At 36.1% G+C, this 21,354-nt stretch overlaps 1 protein-coding gene across 2 annotated transcripts in view; it reads left to right on the top strand.

Moving 5' to 3' along the window:
- The window catches only part of LOC137406626 (C-Jun-amino-terminal kinase-interacting protein 4-like), a 70,238-nt gene that overhangs the window by 13,184 nt on the left and 35,700 nt on the right, over positions 1–21,354 (top strand). Inside the window, exons 7-16 of one of the 2 annotated variants that reach the window (XM_068093237.1) lie at positions 468–492; positions 612–667; positions 1,601–1,633; positions 1,792–1,860; positions 4,452–4,509; positions 6,982–7,135; positions 9,564–9,686; positions 11,146–11,252; positions 13,623–13,799; positions 20,077–20,106. In XM_068093237.1, coding sequence (XP_067949338.1) covers positions 468–492; positions 612–667; positions 1,601–1,633; positions 1,792–1,860; positions 4,452–4,509; positions 6,982–7,135; positions 9,564–9,686; positions 11,146–11,252; positions 13,623–13,799; positions 20,077–20,106 — 832 coding nt within the window. The remainder of the gene's footprint in view (positions 1–467; positions 493–611; positions 668–1,600; positions 1,634–1,791; positions 1,861–4,451; positions 4,510–6,981; positions 7,136–9,563; positions 9,687–11,145; positions 11,253–13,622; positions 13,800–20,076; positions 20,107–21,354) is intronic. The other variant, XM_068093236.1, reaches the window with a different exon arrangement.

Raw genomic sequence — 21,354 nt, 5'->3', positions numbered from 1 at the left:
TCAGTTTGTGTATGCCTATTTTCCTTGTGTGCAGTTCAGCATGGCTTACAATGCATATAGCTAATGCATGTTAGATATCCACTGCACTGTAGTTCACAGCACCCTCTGTCACCTCTTCGTCTCGGCACTTGCAATTTCTGTTATGAGATCCATAAAAAGTGTCCAAATCAGTATTCATCAAACATTTCTTAATTCCGTTCTCTTAATACTGTAACAATTTCTAGTAAAGTCAATCGTATTTGCATGATCTAACTGTTTCAGACTTGTTGAGAGATAATGGGTTTCCTAAAGGCTAACGTGGTTCTTTTCGACAAATATAAAAATCAAAATTCATTTTATGATTTCATTTTACTCTTTTTGGTGATTGTTTTAAGAAAATTAGGTTATAAGTGTACATTTTTATGGTTTTATCTTAGCACCTCGTGTTTTTATATGGTAAATTTTAAATATTTGCTGTTTGTTTACAGAAAGAAGACCCCAAGATCTTGCCTTGTAAGTGTCAATCGTATTATAACTTGATGTATAATAAAACGACTCGTACGTTAAAATCTCTATTTGGAAGTAATCATATTATTTTGATGTTTCTAACCACAAGCTTTTTCTTTTTTTAGATCACTAGAAGCTGCTGCGTTTGATGAACTAGATCCAGAACTGGATACAATGGCAGGTGAGGGACGACTCAAAATAGATTACCTTAACCAGCATGCTGGAATTCGTTTTTCATTTTTGTTGTGCACGTTGCCCAGTTCGTTGTGGCATTCGTACACGCGAAAGTGAAAAAATGGCAGGAAAATTTGGTTTAGTCAACATTTTTCCCTTTTTGCTTGGCCACTATGAACCACAATGTTTGTGAGCGAAGTTTTGTTTAATTTTCATAGTAAAACAATGCTAAATAATTCAAATGTTTTGAAACGATTTTAATGGTCATCGGTTTAAGCGAGTTCATTGTTTCCGCCTTTCATGGTCGACCAAAACTCAACTGATCGTGCTATCGATTTAAAGGCAGAGCACTATTAGTAAAGAGAGTACATCTGGCACCATTAGTAAAGAGGGTACATCTGGCACCATTAGTAAAGAGGGTATATCTGGCACCATTAGTAAAGAGAGTACATCTGGCAAATTGGTATTTAGAAATGTTCATCTGATAAAACCCTCACTCTTGTCCAATCTCATAGCTGGCTATATTGACCAACGATGCTGTGTATTTTGCCTTAAAAATCACCCTCACTATTGCGTTTAGATATCTATCAAAACTTCCATGTGCATCTACTTGAACGTCATTTTCGATTGATTAAACAGCGACATAATTTACGCCTGATTTGATTGGTGTTCAATCGAAATCAAACATTAGACTCGTGTTAAGACGATTTCAAATTTTCATTTTACAAAGTTTAGAATAAGTTATAATGGTTTCTTAGGCTCCCTGTCATGATGACTGATGGTCTTTGAATATGGCCAAGTTTTGACAGCTTGTTCACTCACCCGAGTTTCTCATCTATAGTCTGTAGGTCAAACATGAAAATAATTGTAATTTTATCTGCCGATTCGAAATCAGCGCTAGTATAAGGTATCACTGTTATTACTTGTTCCCTTTAACCAGGCAGCATGGTGCATCCCGGAGAATTTGCTTCAGGTTTGTTACTGTTGTCAGCTTGTTGTTTGCTTGCGTCAGCATCCCTAGATTAGCATATAGATCTGCTTCATCATCGAAGTGGCCGGTTGAGTTGTTTGAAAGAGGGCTGCGATGCATGATGCTTGCTTCTTTTCATATTGTTACTACTTGTAATTTAGCTGCTGACTCTGACAGCGAGTCAGATGACAGTGAATCCCATGCAAGTGGGTCTTCACTCGCATACAACGGTAACTCGTACTATTTAACTTACCTTTGCTGTGTGTGTGTTTGACAATCTATAACATAGTCTCTGGCTGGAGATGCGGTCAAATGTGGACTTTTTCGAGATTTAGACAGTGGACCCACCATACGACACATTAATTCGTTCCGGCGTTAGCATCGTAAGGAGAAAATGTCATGTGCAGGGATATAGAAACCTATAGTAATTATCTAAAGCAAGCACCCACTGGTAAAAACATTAAAATTTTATATACATACTGTACATATTAAAAATTATTATGGTAACAAAATAGTATATTAAGCTTAGTAACTATAGTCACCTACAGTAACTTTAGCGTGTTTAGGGGTTGTGATCTTCAATAAAAATTTTATCGCAATTAAATCATTTTCTTAAATCTTTCTTTAACATCGCTATCAATCTTGGAATCCATGGCTAACGAACTAAAGTTATATATGTAGTTATATTGTTATATACGTATAATGAATTAAATTATCGGTAGTAGTAAATATTATATTGAACATTAAAATGCACAATAAGTTTTCACTCTCGCTTACTCTTTCCTAATTTCCGTTTCACTCCCGCTAGATCAAGCTTTTACGAAACACGAAGAATGATGAACTCATTCTTCTCGGCCAGAGAGAGAGAGAGAGGGAGGGAGGGAGGGACGGACGGACGGAGGGAGGGAGAGAGGGAGAGAGAGAATCGTATCTCTTTCAGGTGTTGAGGGTGGAATTTCGGCCAATAGTCTATTAGCATTTTTGTGACTCCGACGTATGCAGCACACCAACTGCCAAATTTGAATTTTGAGAGACAGTTTTTGTTGTATACTGTAATGAATCGTGATTGAACGAAAAAAACATTGTAATTTTACATCGTAAGGCAAAAAAAAACATAAAACAGGGGCGCCGTAACTCGGGGTGTACTGTACTTCTACAAGAAGGTGTTAGGAGCCAGTGCAAGGCTTAAATGATAGGAATTTGCTGTTTTTAACACAGTAAATAGTAGCAAGTTTGTCACTATTTTCCTCCTACCCAAATGATTTTCAGGACGTCGCTTCTTTCTGTCAAATGCGTCTATATTTACCGAACTCAAAGCGGAACATTCCTTTTTATGTAAAGCTTATCCCCTGCATTTAAATCTTACTAAATCCTAAATTTTCCTTAGCGCCTCCAACAATGTACGGTTTCTTCAAAACCTTATTGAGTGAAGGTAATAAAATGTGTTGATAGGCAACTATTGTATGTTGCCTTTAGAAATATTTTGCATGATTTGTAATAAATAAAAGAAAATATATTCCTTTCAATCTGCGCACTGATTCGCTGTCTCTGAGTTTTGGTGAAACCAGTCAAGGTGCTGTGTTGGTCGTTTTTACTTTCTAACCGTTTTTCATTTACGCTAACTGTGCTATCAGACGATTGAGCTTTTTTTCCCTATAAATCGACGGCCGCCGGTGAGTAGTGGTAGAAGTATTCACTCTGAATGTTTCAAATCCATATCGGCTAGTAGAACAAGACAAGTAACTGTTTTGACTTAATTTGTTTCTATCCACCTGATTGTAATCTTTTTTCTCCATAAACTGTCGCATCTTCAGCCAGCCATTAGTCGTGAATATTTGTCACTTTAGAATGTGTGCTCACCGCTGTAGTTTTTCTCGCCAGGTTCTTTTTCTCAATCCCTGTATGTAGTTGGTTAGATGTGTACCTCTCGTACATGCTCCGTCTCGTCACCTCGGTCTGCACTATTTGTGACCTCTGATTGGATAATATTTTCCAATCAGAATCATCAAATAATGATCACTCAATAGACAACAAGAGTTTGCATCGTAAATTATCATGAATGTTTATCGTAGATTCACATACCGTATGTCCCTACATTGATCTCTAGCTAGTGTTGCAGTAGTTGATCAATGATGCTTGTTAGTCAATGAAATACGTTGCGTTTTGTAGTCAGCGATGATTTCTTCGGTAAGCTAATCAAGTTGTTGTTTATTGTTGCTAGGCAATGTTGTATCTGTACACACACACGTTGTCGTACTTCGTTCACTGACTATTCTTCCACCCTTCATTATAGTATGCAATATCCTTCAGGGTGGTGGTATAACGCCCGCATAAGTTTGATTTTTCATTGCCCAGCTATCATCTAAGATGTGCATCTGGAAAGGCTGCACATGTCCTTTCCTAATGATTCTTTACCTGCACAATATTTGCTTGTAAAAGCTAATTTTCCTCTATTGCAAGTTTCTTAAAATTCTCTTTTCCTTGGCCAACCACTAGTGTGGCCCCAGTGCTCCACTCGGTGTGTAGTTGTCTGCTATGACATATTGTGTAATCATAACGCTTAAATTTCTGAAAAGAGATTAATATTCATGTATACCTTCCTTGCGAGCAAATATTCTTATCTCGTTTTTGGAAAAAATTTTTTATATTTAGTTGTGTGTGCGTGTGATTATTGTAAATAACAAAAGGTATCTAATGTCGCTGATGTGTCTAGGCTTCACAGTCCCATTCTACGAGCATGTTTTCTTGTTGACCATTCAATCATTGTGTAAGTTTTGTAAAAGATGTTTCGCTGTTGTCAGCTGCATCTAATTCATTTCAGGCATGACGAAAGAGGTAGAAAATCTTATAAAGGAAAACCAAGAGCTCATCCAAACAAAGTGAGTTTTTATAATCGGTTGTGAAGAACCCTGTCTGTTTATTGAGTCACCAATCTTATGAATGTCAGTCTGATTGGAACACGCTCACATACATTAACTTATTTATCTAGTGTCTGATCACAGTTAGAATCATGACTAATTTTGTCATCCAAAAAATGTGTTCCAATTTTATGACCAAGTTAAGATGAACTGATACAAATTTTAGTATATTTTATCAGAAAGCATCAATGTTTTTCTATTATTTGTGATTATTTTTTATGTTAGATCTGATTTGACTTGTCAGGATGTTCCAAGATAAAAATCGACAAAACTTTATCACGGTTGTGACGCTCAGAGAAAAAATATGTGCGAAATGACATCACTAGTTGCTATCGTTGCGATAGTTAATATCAACTATCGCGTTAAAGTTGCAGCTTTACGCGTCTCTATTCTGTAGGTCTCTTTGCAACTATAAACTATAACTATAAACATTATAATTGTGCTTGAGCTGAGTATTTTAACCTTGATCAGGTTTTGTTGATTTTAATCCTGAAACATTCTGGCTGTCCGATCCGCTCAAACATCAAAAACAATTGTAAATGATAACAAATACCGATAGTTTCTCATAAGATCAAGCAAAATTTTATGTACATTCATTTTTAAAGAAGAAAAACTATTTATTATGTCAGTTTTTTTAAATACGAAGCCTTGTTCGTATTAGAAAGCTGTTTCGCCATGAAAAGGAAGAGACATATTTTCCTAGTCATGTCTGTCTGGTGATGTACTAATCACCATCAGCATTTTGTAATCATATTGCTAATTTGGGAAAAATTGTTTTTCGTGGTGGTTCCTAAAAGGAACTTAGCATAATGTGACAGTTTGATTTCACATATGTTGAATCAAAAAGCTTTTTAGCTTCAGTAAAAAGAAACAATTTTGTGTGTGCATAAATTCTGCATTATTATGTCTGCCAGCATATTCTGCTGAAAGCTGTCAACATGATTGTAATGTAAAAGAATGGAAACAGGTTATTGCTTATACCACAAAATGCTACATAATTTGTACGTATGTTATTATATGTAAGCCCATGTATTGTATATGCATTATATATACCGTAAAACCTCTAATTGAACGCCACCTCTATTTGACCGCCACTATGAAAGAAAGTTTGAAAACTAGAGCGTCACCTTCTATTTGAACGCCACCTCCATTTGACTGCCACTTTGACAATCTTTGATCTTTATTAACCCATAATATCAATTGATTGGTAGAAAAGTGTCCACAAAATCGTATTAATAGTGAATCTTTCACATCAATAACAATCAATTCTCTCAATGTCCAATTCCAAAGCTTTTCTCTTTTTGTCGTTAAAACTTTGAAAGTAACACCATAGAAATAATTATCAACTGTCTCAGGCTAATAATAGTTCTTTGTTTAATGTGGTCTTTATACTTGGAAGTACACGTATATAAAGCGGTTTACATTTACGAAGGTAGATGAACGACTAGGTTTGGGCCAAATTCAATGCGCAAAAGTTGGTTCTGCCAAAAAATTATTTGGATGCTAATATCGATTAGTTCAGCAGTGCAGAGGAAGAGTTGAGGTCAAAAGACATCGTGGGTGGAAACTATTGGACAACAGAAGATTTTCGTTACATCGAAAGCAACAATCAGATCGCAGCTATCCTAGCTAGTGATGCAAATATTTTTGTTTTAAAAACGTTAATTTTTTTTCTGCATGTATTATTGGTATGGTTCGTTTATTTCACTTGTTCATGAATATATTTTTTGTAGCATTTGATAAATTATCATTATATAACTTATAAATTTGCAGATTTATAGCATATCATTTGATAGCATCATCGCAGTAATCTGATCTTACAATTGATCGACACTCGTAACTCCTCATCTATTGCATATAAAAAGCTAGTTTTGGCTTCAAACTGTAGCAAACATATCAGTGAGTGCAATGAGCATTTATGCAACATTGGTAAATATAGGTATAAAATAAAAATGTCTTCAAATTTAAAATGAAATAAAAATGGAAAGTTCCAACAAATTGCAAAGCAGGACACAGGCTATAATATCATTGCAGGTCAATTGCAAGAAATATATATCAACTGGTAGTAATATTTCTGGTTTTCTCAATGCATATTTATTAAGAGGTCTTTGATAAGTTGGAGGTAGGTTAGCAGGTTTATTGCATCCAAAAGGTTTCATATCGCTCTAGCGGGTATAATATAGCGGGTAAAATTTAGGTGACATTCGCTTCGCCCGTAAAAAGGCTGAATTTATCTTCTTGAATTTCTGACAAGCCATTTGAAAAATGCAACGTCAGCCTAATACAAAAATACAACGCAGAAGGGTTGAAAAATAGAGCGCCATGGCGTTCAATTAGAGGTTCTACAGTACTTATAAACACACTCATTCACATATATTACTAGTAAGTTAAATTAACTTACTGCATATATTTATATGTTACGTATGTGCGTAGGAATGCTTTGAATGTGGTAAAAGACGATCTGATTGGTCAAGTGGATGAGCTAACAGGTAGCCTTGAACTTACACGGGCAGAGGTACACACAATCAAACAACAGAAAGAAGCCTTGCTCGAGAAGATCTCTGGCTTAGAGGAAGATGTCAAGCAGGTAACATTCAAATGAGGCCAACATTATTTATTTTCATAAATGAAGGCTAGAAATATATGCTCACTAGGTGAATGCCCGGCATTGCACGGCTAATAAAATAATTACTCGATGAGTCGGAGTAGCTTAGTTTAGTAACTTAAGCTAGTCTAAATATTTACCATAATAATCTGAAGCCAGCTTAATCCCCATTATGTTAATGATCTCTCATGCAATCATGATTTTCAAGCGTGCTATTAGTAACCAATGGTATTTTCCAAGCGCTTTAAGCCTTGGTATTTTAACTGGTGTAATGAATATGACCACAATTATTCCTTTGTGCAGCAATATAGTAGCTTGGCCTAGCGCATAGAACACCTGCCTGCAGGCTTGGAGGTTCCGAGATCATATTTAGTACAAACTGGATTTTTCATTCCTAAAATAGTATCACTATAACTGGACACAGGAATGGCAAACAACCTATAGATAAACAACAAACACTGGGATTTATATACAGTCATACTTCGACTTACGAGCTTAATGCGTTCCGAGACTGAGCTCGTATGTCAATTTACTCGCATGTTGGTGCAATTTATTTATATATAGAACAATTAAATATATATTAATTGGTTTCTATACTCTAAAAAATGCAAATAAAGCACTCAAAACAAGATATTGTAACAGAAAAAACATGTTGGTTATTGTCCTAACTTACCACATGCTTTCAAAAAGCAACAAATAAAAAACAATGCAAGGAAATGTGATTAATTAAAATGTAAAATTGAATACATACAATAGCAGCTAACGCTAGCATTTGCCAGGGAGGGAGATATAAGTGTTATTCTTCATTACAACAGTTGAATTTGATAAATTTGGATTTTATCAAAGTCTGAAAAAACAAACTTAAAAGCAAACCTAAAAGCAAACTTTCATTTTTCGTAATTAAAATTTCTTCGGCGTTCACAGTTGGAAGTTTCTCGCTGGTTAGCTAATTTTTCCTTTGTTTCGCTTTCACGACTAGCCGGTCGTTTTAAGATAAACCTATCTAAGGACGTTTGCTTTTGTTGCCCTTTCAACGTGTTGCGATTAGGACGAACACTGGTGTCGTCACAAAGGGTTAACGCACGACCACTAGCCAACTTGTCCGAAAGTCTATTTTTATAATTTTTATAGATAGCACTGGCCTTTTCACATAGGCCTTTTCGCCTTTTAACCACCGGCCTTTTCGCCTTTATTGAAACATCGTTTCAGTTACGCTGTCACCGGCCAATTGTTTATCTTTTATCCAATGCCTGAGCAGTCTCTCCATCAGCGGTCGTGAAGATCGCTGCGTCGTTTAGAAACTATGGTTAGTCCTTTTGCAAACTAAATGCCCTGAATATAACCCTTCGGTTTGATAATTGTAGATGTATTTCTGTCATATTGCTGAGCTAGATCAATCACGCATACACATTTCACATATTTTACAATAATTTTCCGTTTAATATCAATTGTTATCATTTGCTTTTTCTTTCCATTATCTTTCATTTTACTGGCAAACTTTCGGTCTACGCACCGTACTTTTAATTCACATAATTCTGCACTGAAAATTGCGAACAAAAAACACGGTACAAAAGTATAACCTGAGTAGTTGAAAAATACAGAGTGATGCTGTTCTCATAAAACACCTCCGGCATACTTTGCAACTGACTCACGTGCTCGTATCTCAAACATTGCTCGTATGTTAGTGCTAAAACTTGCTTAAAAGCTGGCTCGTATCTCAAGTTTCTCGTACGTTAGAGCACTCGTAAGTTGAAGTATTACTGTATATAGAGATTATATACAGAGGAACCTATACTTACGAAAGTAATTTGTTCCGGAAGCCGTTTCGTAAGCAGAAAATTTCATAAGTAGAAACCGATTTTGCTATATAAATTCCCTAATCTGTTTCACGTCTCCACAAGACTCAAATATAACATTTGTATAAAATTTAAATACATGTAATGGTTAAAATCTGTAACAAATCCGTGTTAGAATTACATTACTACATGAAATATTTGTAAATAGCAAACTACACATAAAAACAGAAATAATAAATGAAAACCATAAATGGTATGTTTGTTCATTTATTTACAACTACTACATATTATTTACAATTATTACGAAACTGATGTGTTTTGTAATGAGCAAAAAAAGTTATTCCCTTATGTAGTTTGTAAAATATTCTCTCTGACGATAGCTGTTTCATTTTTTTTGTAGAAGTTACTCTCTTTCTATGACAATTACTTTGTAAAGTAGTGGCTAGTATAGGGTGTTGTGGAGGGATTGCCCCATCCGATATATCAACTGTTAAGTGAAATAAATAAAGTAACCTGAGGCAGTCGGTAGACTAAAGTAACCTGAGGCAGTCGGTAGACTAAAGTAACCTGAGGAAGTCGGTAGACTAAATGATGAGCATTGGTGTGTTGAACAGTTGAATGCCAAACAGTTGGCAGCTGAAAACAAGGAGAACGAAGAAGACATCCCGAGGGCTCAGAGAAAAAGATTCACTAGAGTTGAGATGGCTAGAGTACTCATGGAGAGAAATCAATACAAGGTAATTCCTACTAACTCCGCTACTACTCTACCTTCTCTCTCTATGTTCCTTGTTATTCCTCATCTTTCTTTTCAGCCATCTCTCTTTGCCTTCTCATTAATTCTCTATCTCTTTTCTTGACTTTCTCTCATTTTTTATTCCTTCACTTTGTGTTTCTCCAGATCCTCTTTTCCACTCCTGTCTCTATCATTATCCCTCTTTTAATTATCTGTATTCACCAACCGCCCCTTTCGCACTCTTCATTATCTCATTACCCTCTTCTTCCTTTTTACCCCGCTCTCTAATTAGCTCTTTTTATATATTAGCTCTTTATATGTATATATGTATACACATAAAGATACACATATATATATACATGTATATATAATATATTTATATATGTATATAACTTTATTGGCAATAATTTCATTTCACATAGAAATGTTTTTTCAAATTACGTCGTACAACCAAAATAAAACAAAAAGGAGCAACAGTTAGCCACTAAAATCGAATAAATAGCTTGAAAAATAGTGTTTAAAAGGCCACTATCTGCTAAGAGAACAGATAATAGATGAAAGGTTATTATTATAGTGCTTTCACTCATTCCCTTTTTTGTGGCAGTTCTGTTAGTTTTTGTTCATCAATTATTGTATTTCTGCATCGCTATGTCATAAACTCAGTTGTCATAATTTTTTTTTTGTATACATTTTGTTACAAAGTTATTAACGAATTTTTAGAGCAATTTTTTTAGAAATATGTCAATACTAGCCAAATTCTCGGCGTTGCACGAGTATTTAAAAAAGCTTTAAACAATGGCAGGTAATGTAGTTGCTTGCCATTAGCCTGGCACATTGCCAATGGCTAATTTGAGTAAGTTAGTGTCCGTATTTCTAAACTTACTAATAAGACCATGAGAGCAAGCTTTAGCGACATTGCGTAATGCTATGCGCATTTTAACCGACATGACGGCTCATGTAGCCTAATAAATCCATTGCATGTTGCGTAGCTCAATTGGTTAGATTATCATCTGGTGAATGGGAAGTTCCGAGATCAAATCCAGCACAAATCGGGTCTGTCATTCCTAGATTTTAATAGCTAAATCTGGGCAGACCGAAGGACATACTTGAGATATATATATATACGTGTATATAGATTCAAAGAGAAAGGACAAACACAAGAATTGTCTACTACCTATTAATTTATATCAGTAATGAAGTTGTGGTAATGTCACACAGTGTTGAGTTGTCCTCGACTAAATTAACAAGCGGTAGGTTATTTACCTAAACCAGTAGTCAGGGATGGACCACTCACCAGTAGTCAGGGGTGGACTACTCACCAGTAGTCAGGGGTGGACTACTCTACTTACTTATCTCTTGTCTATCCACTTACTAATTCTTGTCTCTTCATGTTCATCAGCAATACATATTCATGAGAGATGGTACTATGGCTGGTTCTGAAAAAACAGTGTTGCTGGCTGTAGGAAAGGTTAATGGAGCTGCAGGAAGCTGTGAGATGGACAGAGATGATACGCGCCTCCAAGGAGAATCCTGAGAGTGGGCAAAAGAAGAAATCAAGTATCTGGAGCCTGTAAGTAGAATGACATCATGTCACCTATTGAAGGGTGCGTGTTTCAGTTGTTAGCGAGTTTTTTATAGCGCCTGTCGAGGGTTGTTATGTAAATTATATTCACATATCTGGTCCTGTACAGACAAATGTTGGCCAACTTGTGGCATCCACAAAAATTTTTTACAAAACAACCAAAATGGTCATCTCGTTAAACAGTTAGTACTGCAGCAGATGAGCTGACATATTTGTCACCAACCTTCGGGTAAAAAGATTCTCCTTCTAATCAATTGTTTTTGCTGATGTAGATATAGAGTGTGGCGAGTTGTTTCCGTTGCCATACACTAACATTGCTATGTACTCACCTTGAACACCTAGTGATTTTAGTATTTTGCTTATATAACATTGCCCAAAAGGAATAACTCACTTCACGTAATGTATCTTCACTAAAACCTCCTAGCGGTTCTTGACAACATTTTTACTGTCAAACATTGATAAATTTGAAAGCAGAATTCCGTATTGCTCGTGTAACACAGATCAGGTCTGAGAACTCGTAAGAATATACTGGAACACTTTCTTTTGTCACTTAAAGCTTTGCATCTGAAAGAAAACACATTTAAGCAGCTAATAAAAGGGTTGCTAGGGTTAAATCACAAATCAAATGTCTCAACTTTTTTTTTACTCACAACTGAAATACATCAGAGTTATTCAGCAAATCCCTCGCTAATGTCAAACTTGCTACATTTCGTTTAAATTATGTTTTAATGCCATGTTACTAAAAAAAAGATTTGGAGATGATATTGATGACAAAGAAAGTTTTAAAAAGCATATGTGTGCCATCGTTATCCAGAGGAAGTCATGTGTTAGTTCATTTGTGTGCCATGCGCTGCAATGTTATTCCTAAATATTCCTATTTATTATTTAATATATTAACCAGCTACTTCGTTGTAGCAATTGTTGTGAGAGTTTGAAAGCATTACTTGTTATAGCTATGTAGTCCTCTCAGTGATGCCTGGAGAGTTGGTGTGTGGGCCCGTCGAGCTTAGAGTGGAGCTTTTAATGCTAATGGTCAGAGCGTTTTCTTTTTTAATGCAGATTCGCTGGTTTGTCTTCCAAATCAGCCCCTACTGCTGCTCAGAAATCAAAGACTGCCCAAGCTCCCGAGATTGTCTGAAATTATTGCGGAACGGTCATCTAACCTCTCGACTGCTTATTGCTTGAGTGACCTATGTGTTTCAGTATTATTGTTATTTTCTCAGACCGGTTTAGAGTCGTGGAGTTCGTCTGTGGAATGATTAACTCTATTATTAGTGATCATGTTGTGTGCCTGTCGTAAAATTGTCTCGCCCAATCCTATTGGTTCTTTACTGCTTGTAATAGGAACGGTTGTGCTTACTCGTCGCTTGCTTCTAAGTTTTTTCTATTGGCTGCTTTCGTATCAGATTCGTTACTGCCGCAAGTTACTTCCCTTTTAGAGTAGCTATTCGCAATTCATTGCCGCCCATGTTATACTCTTTTGTGTTTTGACCAATATATATACTCATCGTTAACAATCTCTCTCTTTCTCTCTTAATGGGCAAGGATGGTCCTGATTGTTTGAAATGTAAACATGGCTGACGGAGGTGAGTTTCGATCTGCAAAGCTCCACTCTAATGTTCAAACACATATTTTATTATAATTGAGAGGTCTACATATATTTAGAACATAGATTTCATCGTTGATATCATTGATTTTTACACAGTTTGAAGGATTCGCAGGAAGTTAAGCGTAATTTATCACACACTCTGTATGCTGACAGCTTCTCACAAAGATGTTTCATGCATAAGCTTGAAGGTGATATTAATTTGCTGTTTATTGATAAAAGTGAAATTATTGAAAATTGCTTATTGAGAATTAGACATTGGCCGAGCAAAAAAAATGAGGCACCAAGAACTGTCACGGCAATTTCCTTCCATTTTGTTGTCACTTTTAAAAATACGTTGTGCATGTGCAGAAGCTGCGACATCTTCAAAAAATATCGTATATATTTATGGTACTTTAGGGTAATAGCAATCAACTTAAAAACCTCAGCTACACTGAGTCACTACCTTAACATACCATCGTTCTAAATAGCCTTGTTTTCATATATTATACATCTAAACGGTTCTTATTTTATGGTGGCATGATGTGCAAATATTTAGTACGAGGCTTTACACTTTTTGACGTACTGGTAAAGTATAAACTTCTCAGATCATGTAGCGTAGCTTGGTCTGCTAAGAGGCTACAATTACACAATAGCTATAATAATATAACTTTATAATGTGTCACAAATATTAGCTGTCAGTGTTAAGTGCAATAGTTTTTTTTTAAAATTGGCTTGTATACAAAATATACCTACATTGTGTTTGATTACAGATTTAGCAACTTGTTTGCTGGCAATTCTAAAACGAAAAAGCTTCCATCACCCACCATCCATTATAATGCCCCTGCTACACACCTTCATCCTGTCGGGGACCCCAACAAGCCTAGACGACTTCAAGAACTCAGTGGAGGAGAAAAGGGAAGTGCTTACGACTTCCTTCAGGAGGACCCGTAAGTAGTTGATCGACGATTTGTTTCTTGTCTTTGGTCGAGATTTCAACGAAAACAAATTCTCAGAGTTACCTAAGATCACAACAGATCACAAGTCAAGTAAAAAAGTTGGTGATCCATCTTTGAGGTTTGAGGTTATTTTCTGGCACATTGTTGGGGTATATGAGCGGAAAGGACAATGTGTTAGTATGGCTGGTCTTTTTCTTAAATCATTGAAATGCAGAGAATGTTAATCATAGTGGCACGAGTTTGAAGAGGATGAAAATTTTCTAAACTAAATATTTATATTACACGTAGTATAGTTCAAACATTCTGCTGCGTCTAGAGCAGGAAGCGTATGTGTTAGCTGGTTGTGGTGTCATATTTTTCGTACTTACATCACATATGCAGGGACCTTTAACTTATGATGTTGATCCGTTGTTATGACACGGTGCAACATGAATTTCAGTGGATGTCAGAACATCCTGAATAAATTACTCTGCACTCTTATTAATACCTAGTTTTATATCCGTGGTGATGGTCTGTCCTTTCTTTGACGCATTATCATTAAAAGAAATCTACCTTGACCTTTGATTCTTGCTCTCTCGCCATGTAAAATTTTTTCAATTAAAACAAGCAAGAGAGTGAAAATCAGCAGGCATGTCTCTGAAGCTGAGTGACACACAGATGCCATGCTCCTCTCCCCCCCCCCCCCCCACAAGCACATTAAAGCGTGTTCATTCCCAGCGCGTTGGCTGCAAGTCGGAAAATTTTTGTGTTGCTTACATTGCAAGCTACACTAAGATTGAACTACGTTACTTATTATTTTAGATTTTTTATGAGCCATGTTCGGAACCTTGCCACTGGAGATCATTGTAACCGAGTATATATGTTTTTTTTCAGGCAGTCTATGGGCTTAACATACACAATGCAATTACATAATATGAGGGTCAGTCAATAAGTAGTGGGTGTTTTGTCATAACTTTCGTTCTATTTCATTTGGCAATTTTATATTTTTTAAACTTTTTATGAATAGGAGTTATCATGACATATCCAAAAATTCAAAATTTTAGCAATTCAACTTTTTTTTATATTCAAAATGGCCGCCAAGCTGAAAACATGCTTACTCATGGGGCAAAGAGCTGTTATGAGATTTTTAATGGCTGAAGGTGAAAAGCGAAGTGTCTTATACAGTAGAATGAAGGAACAGTATGGGAAAAGTTGTATGTCACAGACAAGCTGTTACAGGTGGGTTGATGAATTCAAGAATGGGCGAGAAGAAATTACTGATGAGCCAAGAAGTGGTAGACCACTGAATTTTTCAACTTGATACACAATAGCTGAAGTGGAAAAGCTGATTAAATTTGATAGAAGTCTCACTATAGATGATGTTGCTGAGACCATGGACATCTCATATGGAACTGCACACAATATTGTCGATAAGAAGCTAGCTTTCAACAAAGTCAGCGCACGCTGGGTACCCAAGATGCTGACTGATTATCACAAACCGCAGCGTTTTATGGCTGCCAAAAAGTAGATGAGAGGGCATGAGAAGACTCAGAATGGAAGAGGATGCTTTCCCAACTAGGATTGTACCCACAGATGAAACTTGGGTGTACCATTATGAGTCGTAATTGAAAAGGTAAATATCAATGGAGTGGAAGCATACACTCTCCTGTTAAGAAGTTCAAATTCCAAAGGGTAACACGGGAAAGTAATGCTCGCGGTATTCTGGGATAGAAAGGGTGCTATAGCTTTGGATCTCAAGAGTCAAGATAACACTGATAACTCTCAAAGTTACTGTGAGCTTCTGGCTGTGGTGAAGCATGAAGAAACAAGAGAAAAGGTCTCCAGGCAAGAGGAGAAGCTGTGTCCCACCAGGACAATACTCGCCCACATACTGCTGCCCGAACAATGGCCAAAATTGAGTAACTGTGCTGGGAGGTGTTAGTACACCATCCTTATACAGTAGTTCAGATATGGCACCAAGCGATTTTTATCTTTTCGGGCCATGAAAAATCAGCTGTCATTAAAGCAATGCGTAAATGGGTTGAACTTAGTCGTCAGAATTTTATTCTGCAGGAATTGAGAAACTTGTAGGAAGGTGGAACAAGTGTACAGAAAAGAAGGAGACTATGTTGAAAAGTGAAAAAAATGTAAAGTTGTATTTTATTGTAACAAAATATTATGACAAAATTCCCCCTACCTATTGACTGTCCCTCGTAGATGACAGTTAGTACTTTTAAGATAGTCATACACTTGAGGATTGTAATGGTTCATGGCATGAAATGAACTTGGGCACATCTATGCTTATAACAGACATTGTGAAGCACTAAATATAATCTGGCCAGTGCGGACTGAGTGTTATACCTTTTATAATAGTCCCATTATTTATAGCTTTTGCAAATGGAATTGTTGTTAAGGTCACAGTGATTCTGGAACTGAAGTTTTTAGTTGACTTCCAGTACATGTGCATGTATTGGGAAGGCACCAACATATAACCTCGCTACAAGTGTAATACATGTACAGTGATTGTTATTTTATTCAAATCATTAAAGCAGAAGTTGTTAGCAGAACTTTGTTAAATTGTTCACAGAAAAAGTGTTTTTATGATGTGTAGCTTATATCACGTTACATAGTGGCTCGGTCATTAATAAACATTTGAGGAAATCTCCAGTTGATATAATATTTATCTTGGCTACATTATCAGATTTATCGCATAATATAGCTCATGTTGATTTACGTACATGAATTCTTAGTTCCGTGTAAAACTGGTTTAACCCATCTCATTTGAATGACGTGTCGCGCTACCAAACCCTCTATTAGTTTGTTGCTATTGTATGTTAACTATTTTGTCTCCTCAAAATTCACCCTTTACCAAAATAGTTCTTGATTTTACAAATAGTCAGAATAGACCTGATAGGGTCTGCTGAAATAGCTCACAGCTCCAACTATAACACCTGAGATTTCTGCAACCAGCTTTTGTTATTCATAAATTGTCTCTCATTATGTTCCTTTCTACTGTGTGGTTATTACGCATTGCGTGAGTGAGACATGGTTTTATTATTTAACATTTTCTCACATGTTTATGGATGTTTTATTATTCAGATGTGGTTGAAATTTGAGTTGTCTGCACTATCAATGAGTACGTATTTGTACTGTCTTTATACGCAGAATCTCCATAGGCTGTAGGAGTGTCTCACTTAACTATGTGAAGGGCTTGTGTTCTATGCGTAATTTGGTGCTAAGTAGGTTTTTTGAGCTGGGCTAACCTCATTAATGACATACTTTAATAGAAGGCGCAACAGCAGCAAAATCTGTGCAATTTGTAAAAAAATAAATTACAGTCAAACATGGATAACTCGAACTTCACGGGACCGAGCGAAAGTGTTCGAATTATCAGAGTGTTCAAGTTATCAGAGCACTGTCACAAGTCCATGTATTTACTTATTTATCAGTAGATACATGTACATACACAAACTATAATATAAATCAAAAGCACAAATGGCTTGTTTCAAATTAAATGCTTCTAATGTAAAGTTTAAAACTTTTTTATCAAAAAGTATAGAGATTTTTCTATCACTTGAGATTGGTTTGTTGTTTGAGGTGATGTTATTGCCAGGACGTTTTTTAGATTGACATTGGCAAAACTTGATCGTTGTTGAAATGCTCAAAAGAAAAGACATCAGTACATATACAAACTATAATATAAAGCAAAAGCACAAATGGCTTGTTTCAAATTAAATGCTTCTTATGTAAAGTTTAAAACGTTTTTATCAAAAAGTATAGAGATTTTTCTATCACTTGATGTTGGTTTGTTGTGTGAGGTGATGTTATTGCCAGGACGTTTTTTTAGATTGACATTGGCAAAACTTGATCGTTGTTGAAATGCTCAGCAGAAAAGACATATTTTTCTTTTGAGCGTTTTACCCACGATCAATTTTGCCGATTTTTCTTGAAGTTTATGCAAAGGTTACCTCACTTTACCTTGCTTCCGATGGGCGATCGCAAAGCGGATGTTTGGTATAAATCAAATTTCACCAAACCTTTAGAAAATTCGTTGACAAAAATATTTTGCCGATGGTGGGAATAACGACGCTTATGAATTACGAAAAGTTGAGGTTTACCTCTATGGCTTGGAATAAAGTGATTTTCTAAAGCGATAACAACCGTTTCGGTAGCCGTTGGGAAAAAACAGTTCGAGTTAACAGTGTTGAGTTCGAGTTATCTATAGCAATTTATCATTACGCGGGAACGGACCAAAGAAACCGTTCGAATTAACCATGTGTTCGAGCTATCCGTGGGCGAGTTATCCATGTTTCACTGTATTAGCCGTTTTAAGTGGGAGTCGCTTCCTCATACCATTGTTTACGAGCAATCAACGTATTTGTGTACTAGCAGTAATAAATGTCTATAAAAAGTTTGAAACTATTATATAATAGTTCTAGTAATATAGTATCATAATATAGTACAATAATAATATAATATATAACTATTACATTATAGTGTAGCTTAGCCTGTCTTGACAAGCTGTTGTTTTTGCGTAGTTGTCCCCCCTCAAGCGGAGAGCAACAACAGCTTGTCACAAGACGTACTGCACCTGATGCATCAGCTGCACTTATAGGGAGTTGTTCTCTTCCGTCTACGCGGCTTGGCAGCGATGTTATATCGGTCGCTCCATTGGTAATCATAACGGATTTCACGCAAAAATTTATGTAGAAAAAAAACAAGATTACAACGTTTAACCAAAGACCAGTTTTTGTGATAAACTTTAGTAGAACCTAAGAAGAAAATAAACTTAAAATAAAATCCATTAGAACAAATAAAACTGACTGATACAAAAATAGAAATAAAACTGACTGAGCGCACAAATAACGACATGTTTAGTCGCTGTTGTTGCCTAAGTTCTCAAGTTCTACTAAAGTTTACCGCAGAGACTGGTCGCTGGTTAAACGTTATAATCTTATTTTTTCTACATAAATTTTTGTGCAAAATTCGCTATGATTACCAATGGAGCGACCGACATAACATCGCAACCAAGCCGCATAGACGGAAGAGAATAACTCCTTATAAGTGCAGCTGATGCATCAGGTGCAGTACGTCTTGTGACAAGCTGTTGTTGCTCGCCGCTCGACGGGGGGACAACTACGCAAAAACAACAGCTTGTCAAGACAGGCTAAGTGTAGCTATGCACTCAACTATTCACCTGGCAACTGAAAAACTGCTATAAATACATATTGGTGCCATATGGTTTGCTTCTATCCAAATATTTACAGTCCTGGTGAATGTATTTAATCATTCATCAGAAAACACATCGGATTGCCAATATTGTTAGTGATGTATTTTGTCATTCAAAATTCATTGCATATGCATTGCTATAAAATTTAGGTCAGTTATATGCTAGTGTATCATTATGACCAATAATCTCCAGCTGTTTCCGCTGCTGCTACTATGTGTGGATCGGCAGCAATGTGTGGATCGGCAGCAGTGTTTACTAGTCTTTTTTAACTTTGCTTTTAGCAAGTTTGTTAAAATATTTAAAAAGCAAGACATAGAAACTCTCTCATCATCAGCTGTATTAGATTTATGGAATCAGTTTTTGTTTCAAATGTCTACTCATTTAGGCTTGTATGAAGATATAAAAATCTAATTTTTTAGCATCTGAATTTGAATATGCTCTCGTATAAATAGCAGATCAAGGAAAATACACATGTATATTAATTTGTTTTTGACATAATCATGTGAAAAAATCGTTACTGTATCAAGTGTGGACATTTCTCATGTTGCTTCTTCAATAGCTTATGTTCCTATAAAACTCATCATATTCTGATTTCCTTATTCGGGTGAATGAAATCTCTAAAAACACAGACTTAACAATGCACAGTGAGAGCACCAATAGTTTTACATTGAATGTAAATGCTTAGAATGACTAGAAATTCATGGTTAAAATAGTGTTTTTTTATTGATAAAAACATTATCTGTTATCTCTCATTCAGGAATCTTGCTTTTGTTGCGCCATAGAACATGCAAGAACATCTTGTCAAATGCTGCTAAGCTGCCAGCAGTATTAAGTCATTTGAGTTAAGTCACATTACATTAAGTCACTTCAAGTCAATTTAAGTCACTTCAATGAAGTCGTTTCCTGTCTAGAATATCGTTGTGTGAGCAGTGAGAGTGATGTGAAGAGTTCAAGTCGAGCTTCTAATCCTGCGGTCTTAAAGTTACCCCTTTCGGCTTTATGTTGTTCTTTCGTTAAGTTATCTGTTTCCCTCTAACATACTTGTGTGACAATTTTTAGCGTAACAAAGGCGGTAGCCATTACAGACAGGTATGGCATTTAATTGGGCATGAGGTCGCTTACTAACCAGAATTTTACCCAAGCTGCTCCCACCTCACATTCCTTTTCCAACATGGCTATCCGCCTTCTCGCTATTCACCCAGAATTGTACACATAATCAGAAGTTGTCCTGTCATGCTCAGCAGTGATTTACTTTCTTTCAAGCGTAATACATTGTCTACAATCGATGAAGGATTTTAAGAGAATAATGACATTGAAATGGTTTGTCATGTTTCACTTGTAGCCATATTTGGTTGAATTGTGGGTGGCCTCTGAGAAAAAGGCCAGTTGCCTGATTTGAACAACACAAATTGCCATTTTTGTTTTTAGCTGTTTCAATAGTGCGTTTTTCAGTAATGTCAAGGCTGCTTATACTGGTAGGAAAGCAAGTTTTTTTCTAATGTTTGCACATTTAGGCTTGTGAAAATGCTTAATTTCTAGCATTTGAATTTGAATATGATGTCATATAAAGGGCATTTTATTAAAAGGTTTTGGGACACTCAGAGCATGGTACAAAAACTTCAATAAACTGTGTGTATTTGTGTCCACTTGTTCTTCAAATTGCATTTCTTGGAGATCAGCTATACCTGAGCCAAGTCGATTTAACGGCTTTTAGATTCGGTTAGAGTATATGCCTTTCTGATCTTATTGACCTCGGGCTATCTTATGCCTCAAATATGCATATGCCATGTTTCAATCAGGAAATCTTTGCAAACCCATGCGGTTTTGTCTTCCGTTCAATACCATCCACTGGCATGTCAATCATTAGCCAGCTACACCCCATTCTTTTCTGAACGCTTTTAGCTCGCAGCTAGTTGCAGGGACTAAACCCTTGTTGGTGCCCAGTTCAAGCTGAATTTTTGTATGTTAAACAATTATATATACGTGTAGATAGCAAATGTATAAGCACCATTCGCTGCATTTCATGCTTCAAAGTCACTCCTAAGCAGCATCCTTCAATGAATGGAACTCTGCAAAATAAAGATTTTTTATTTTTAAAGGAAGCTTATCCTATGTGTATCTTTAAAAATTGGTCTTTTAGTGTATGGGTGGTTTGTAGTATTTGAAGACTTCCGGTTGGCAAAACATCATTTAGCTTGCTTTCAAGGTCATGTCTTTAACTATTATCATAGCTAATTACATTTGTTTATTAACTAAATGGCAAGCTTGATTAGATCAAGAAATTTGAGTGAGGCATCATCGATTTTGACTGCATGGAATACTCATTGAAGGAAGAAC

This window comes from Watersipora subatra, chromosome 10 (assembly GCF_963576615.1).
Source record: "Watersipora subatra chromosome 10, tzWatSuba1.1, whole genome shotgun sequence".
In the NCBI taxonomy this organism is placed as follows: domain Eukaryota; kingdom Metazoa; phylum Bryozoa; class Gymnolaemata; order Cheilostomatida; family Watersiporidae; genus Watersipora; species Watersipora subatra.
Note: the sequence above shows the minus strand (reverse complement) of the source record. Positions and strands in the feature narration are given on the sequence as shown.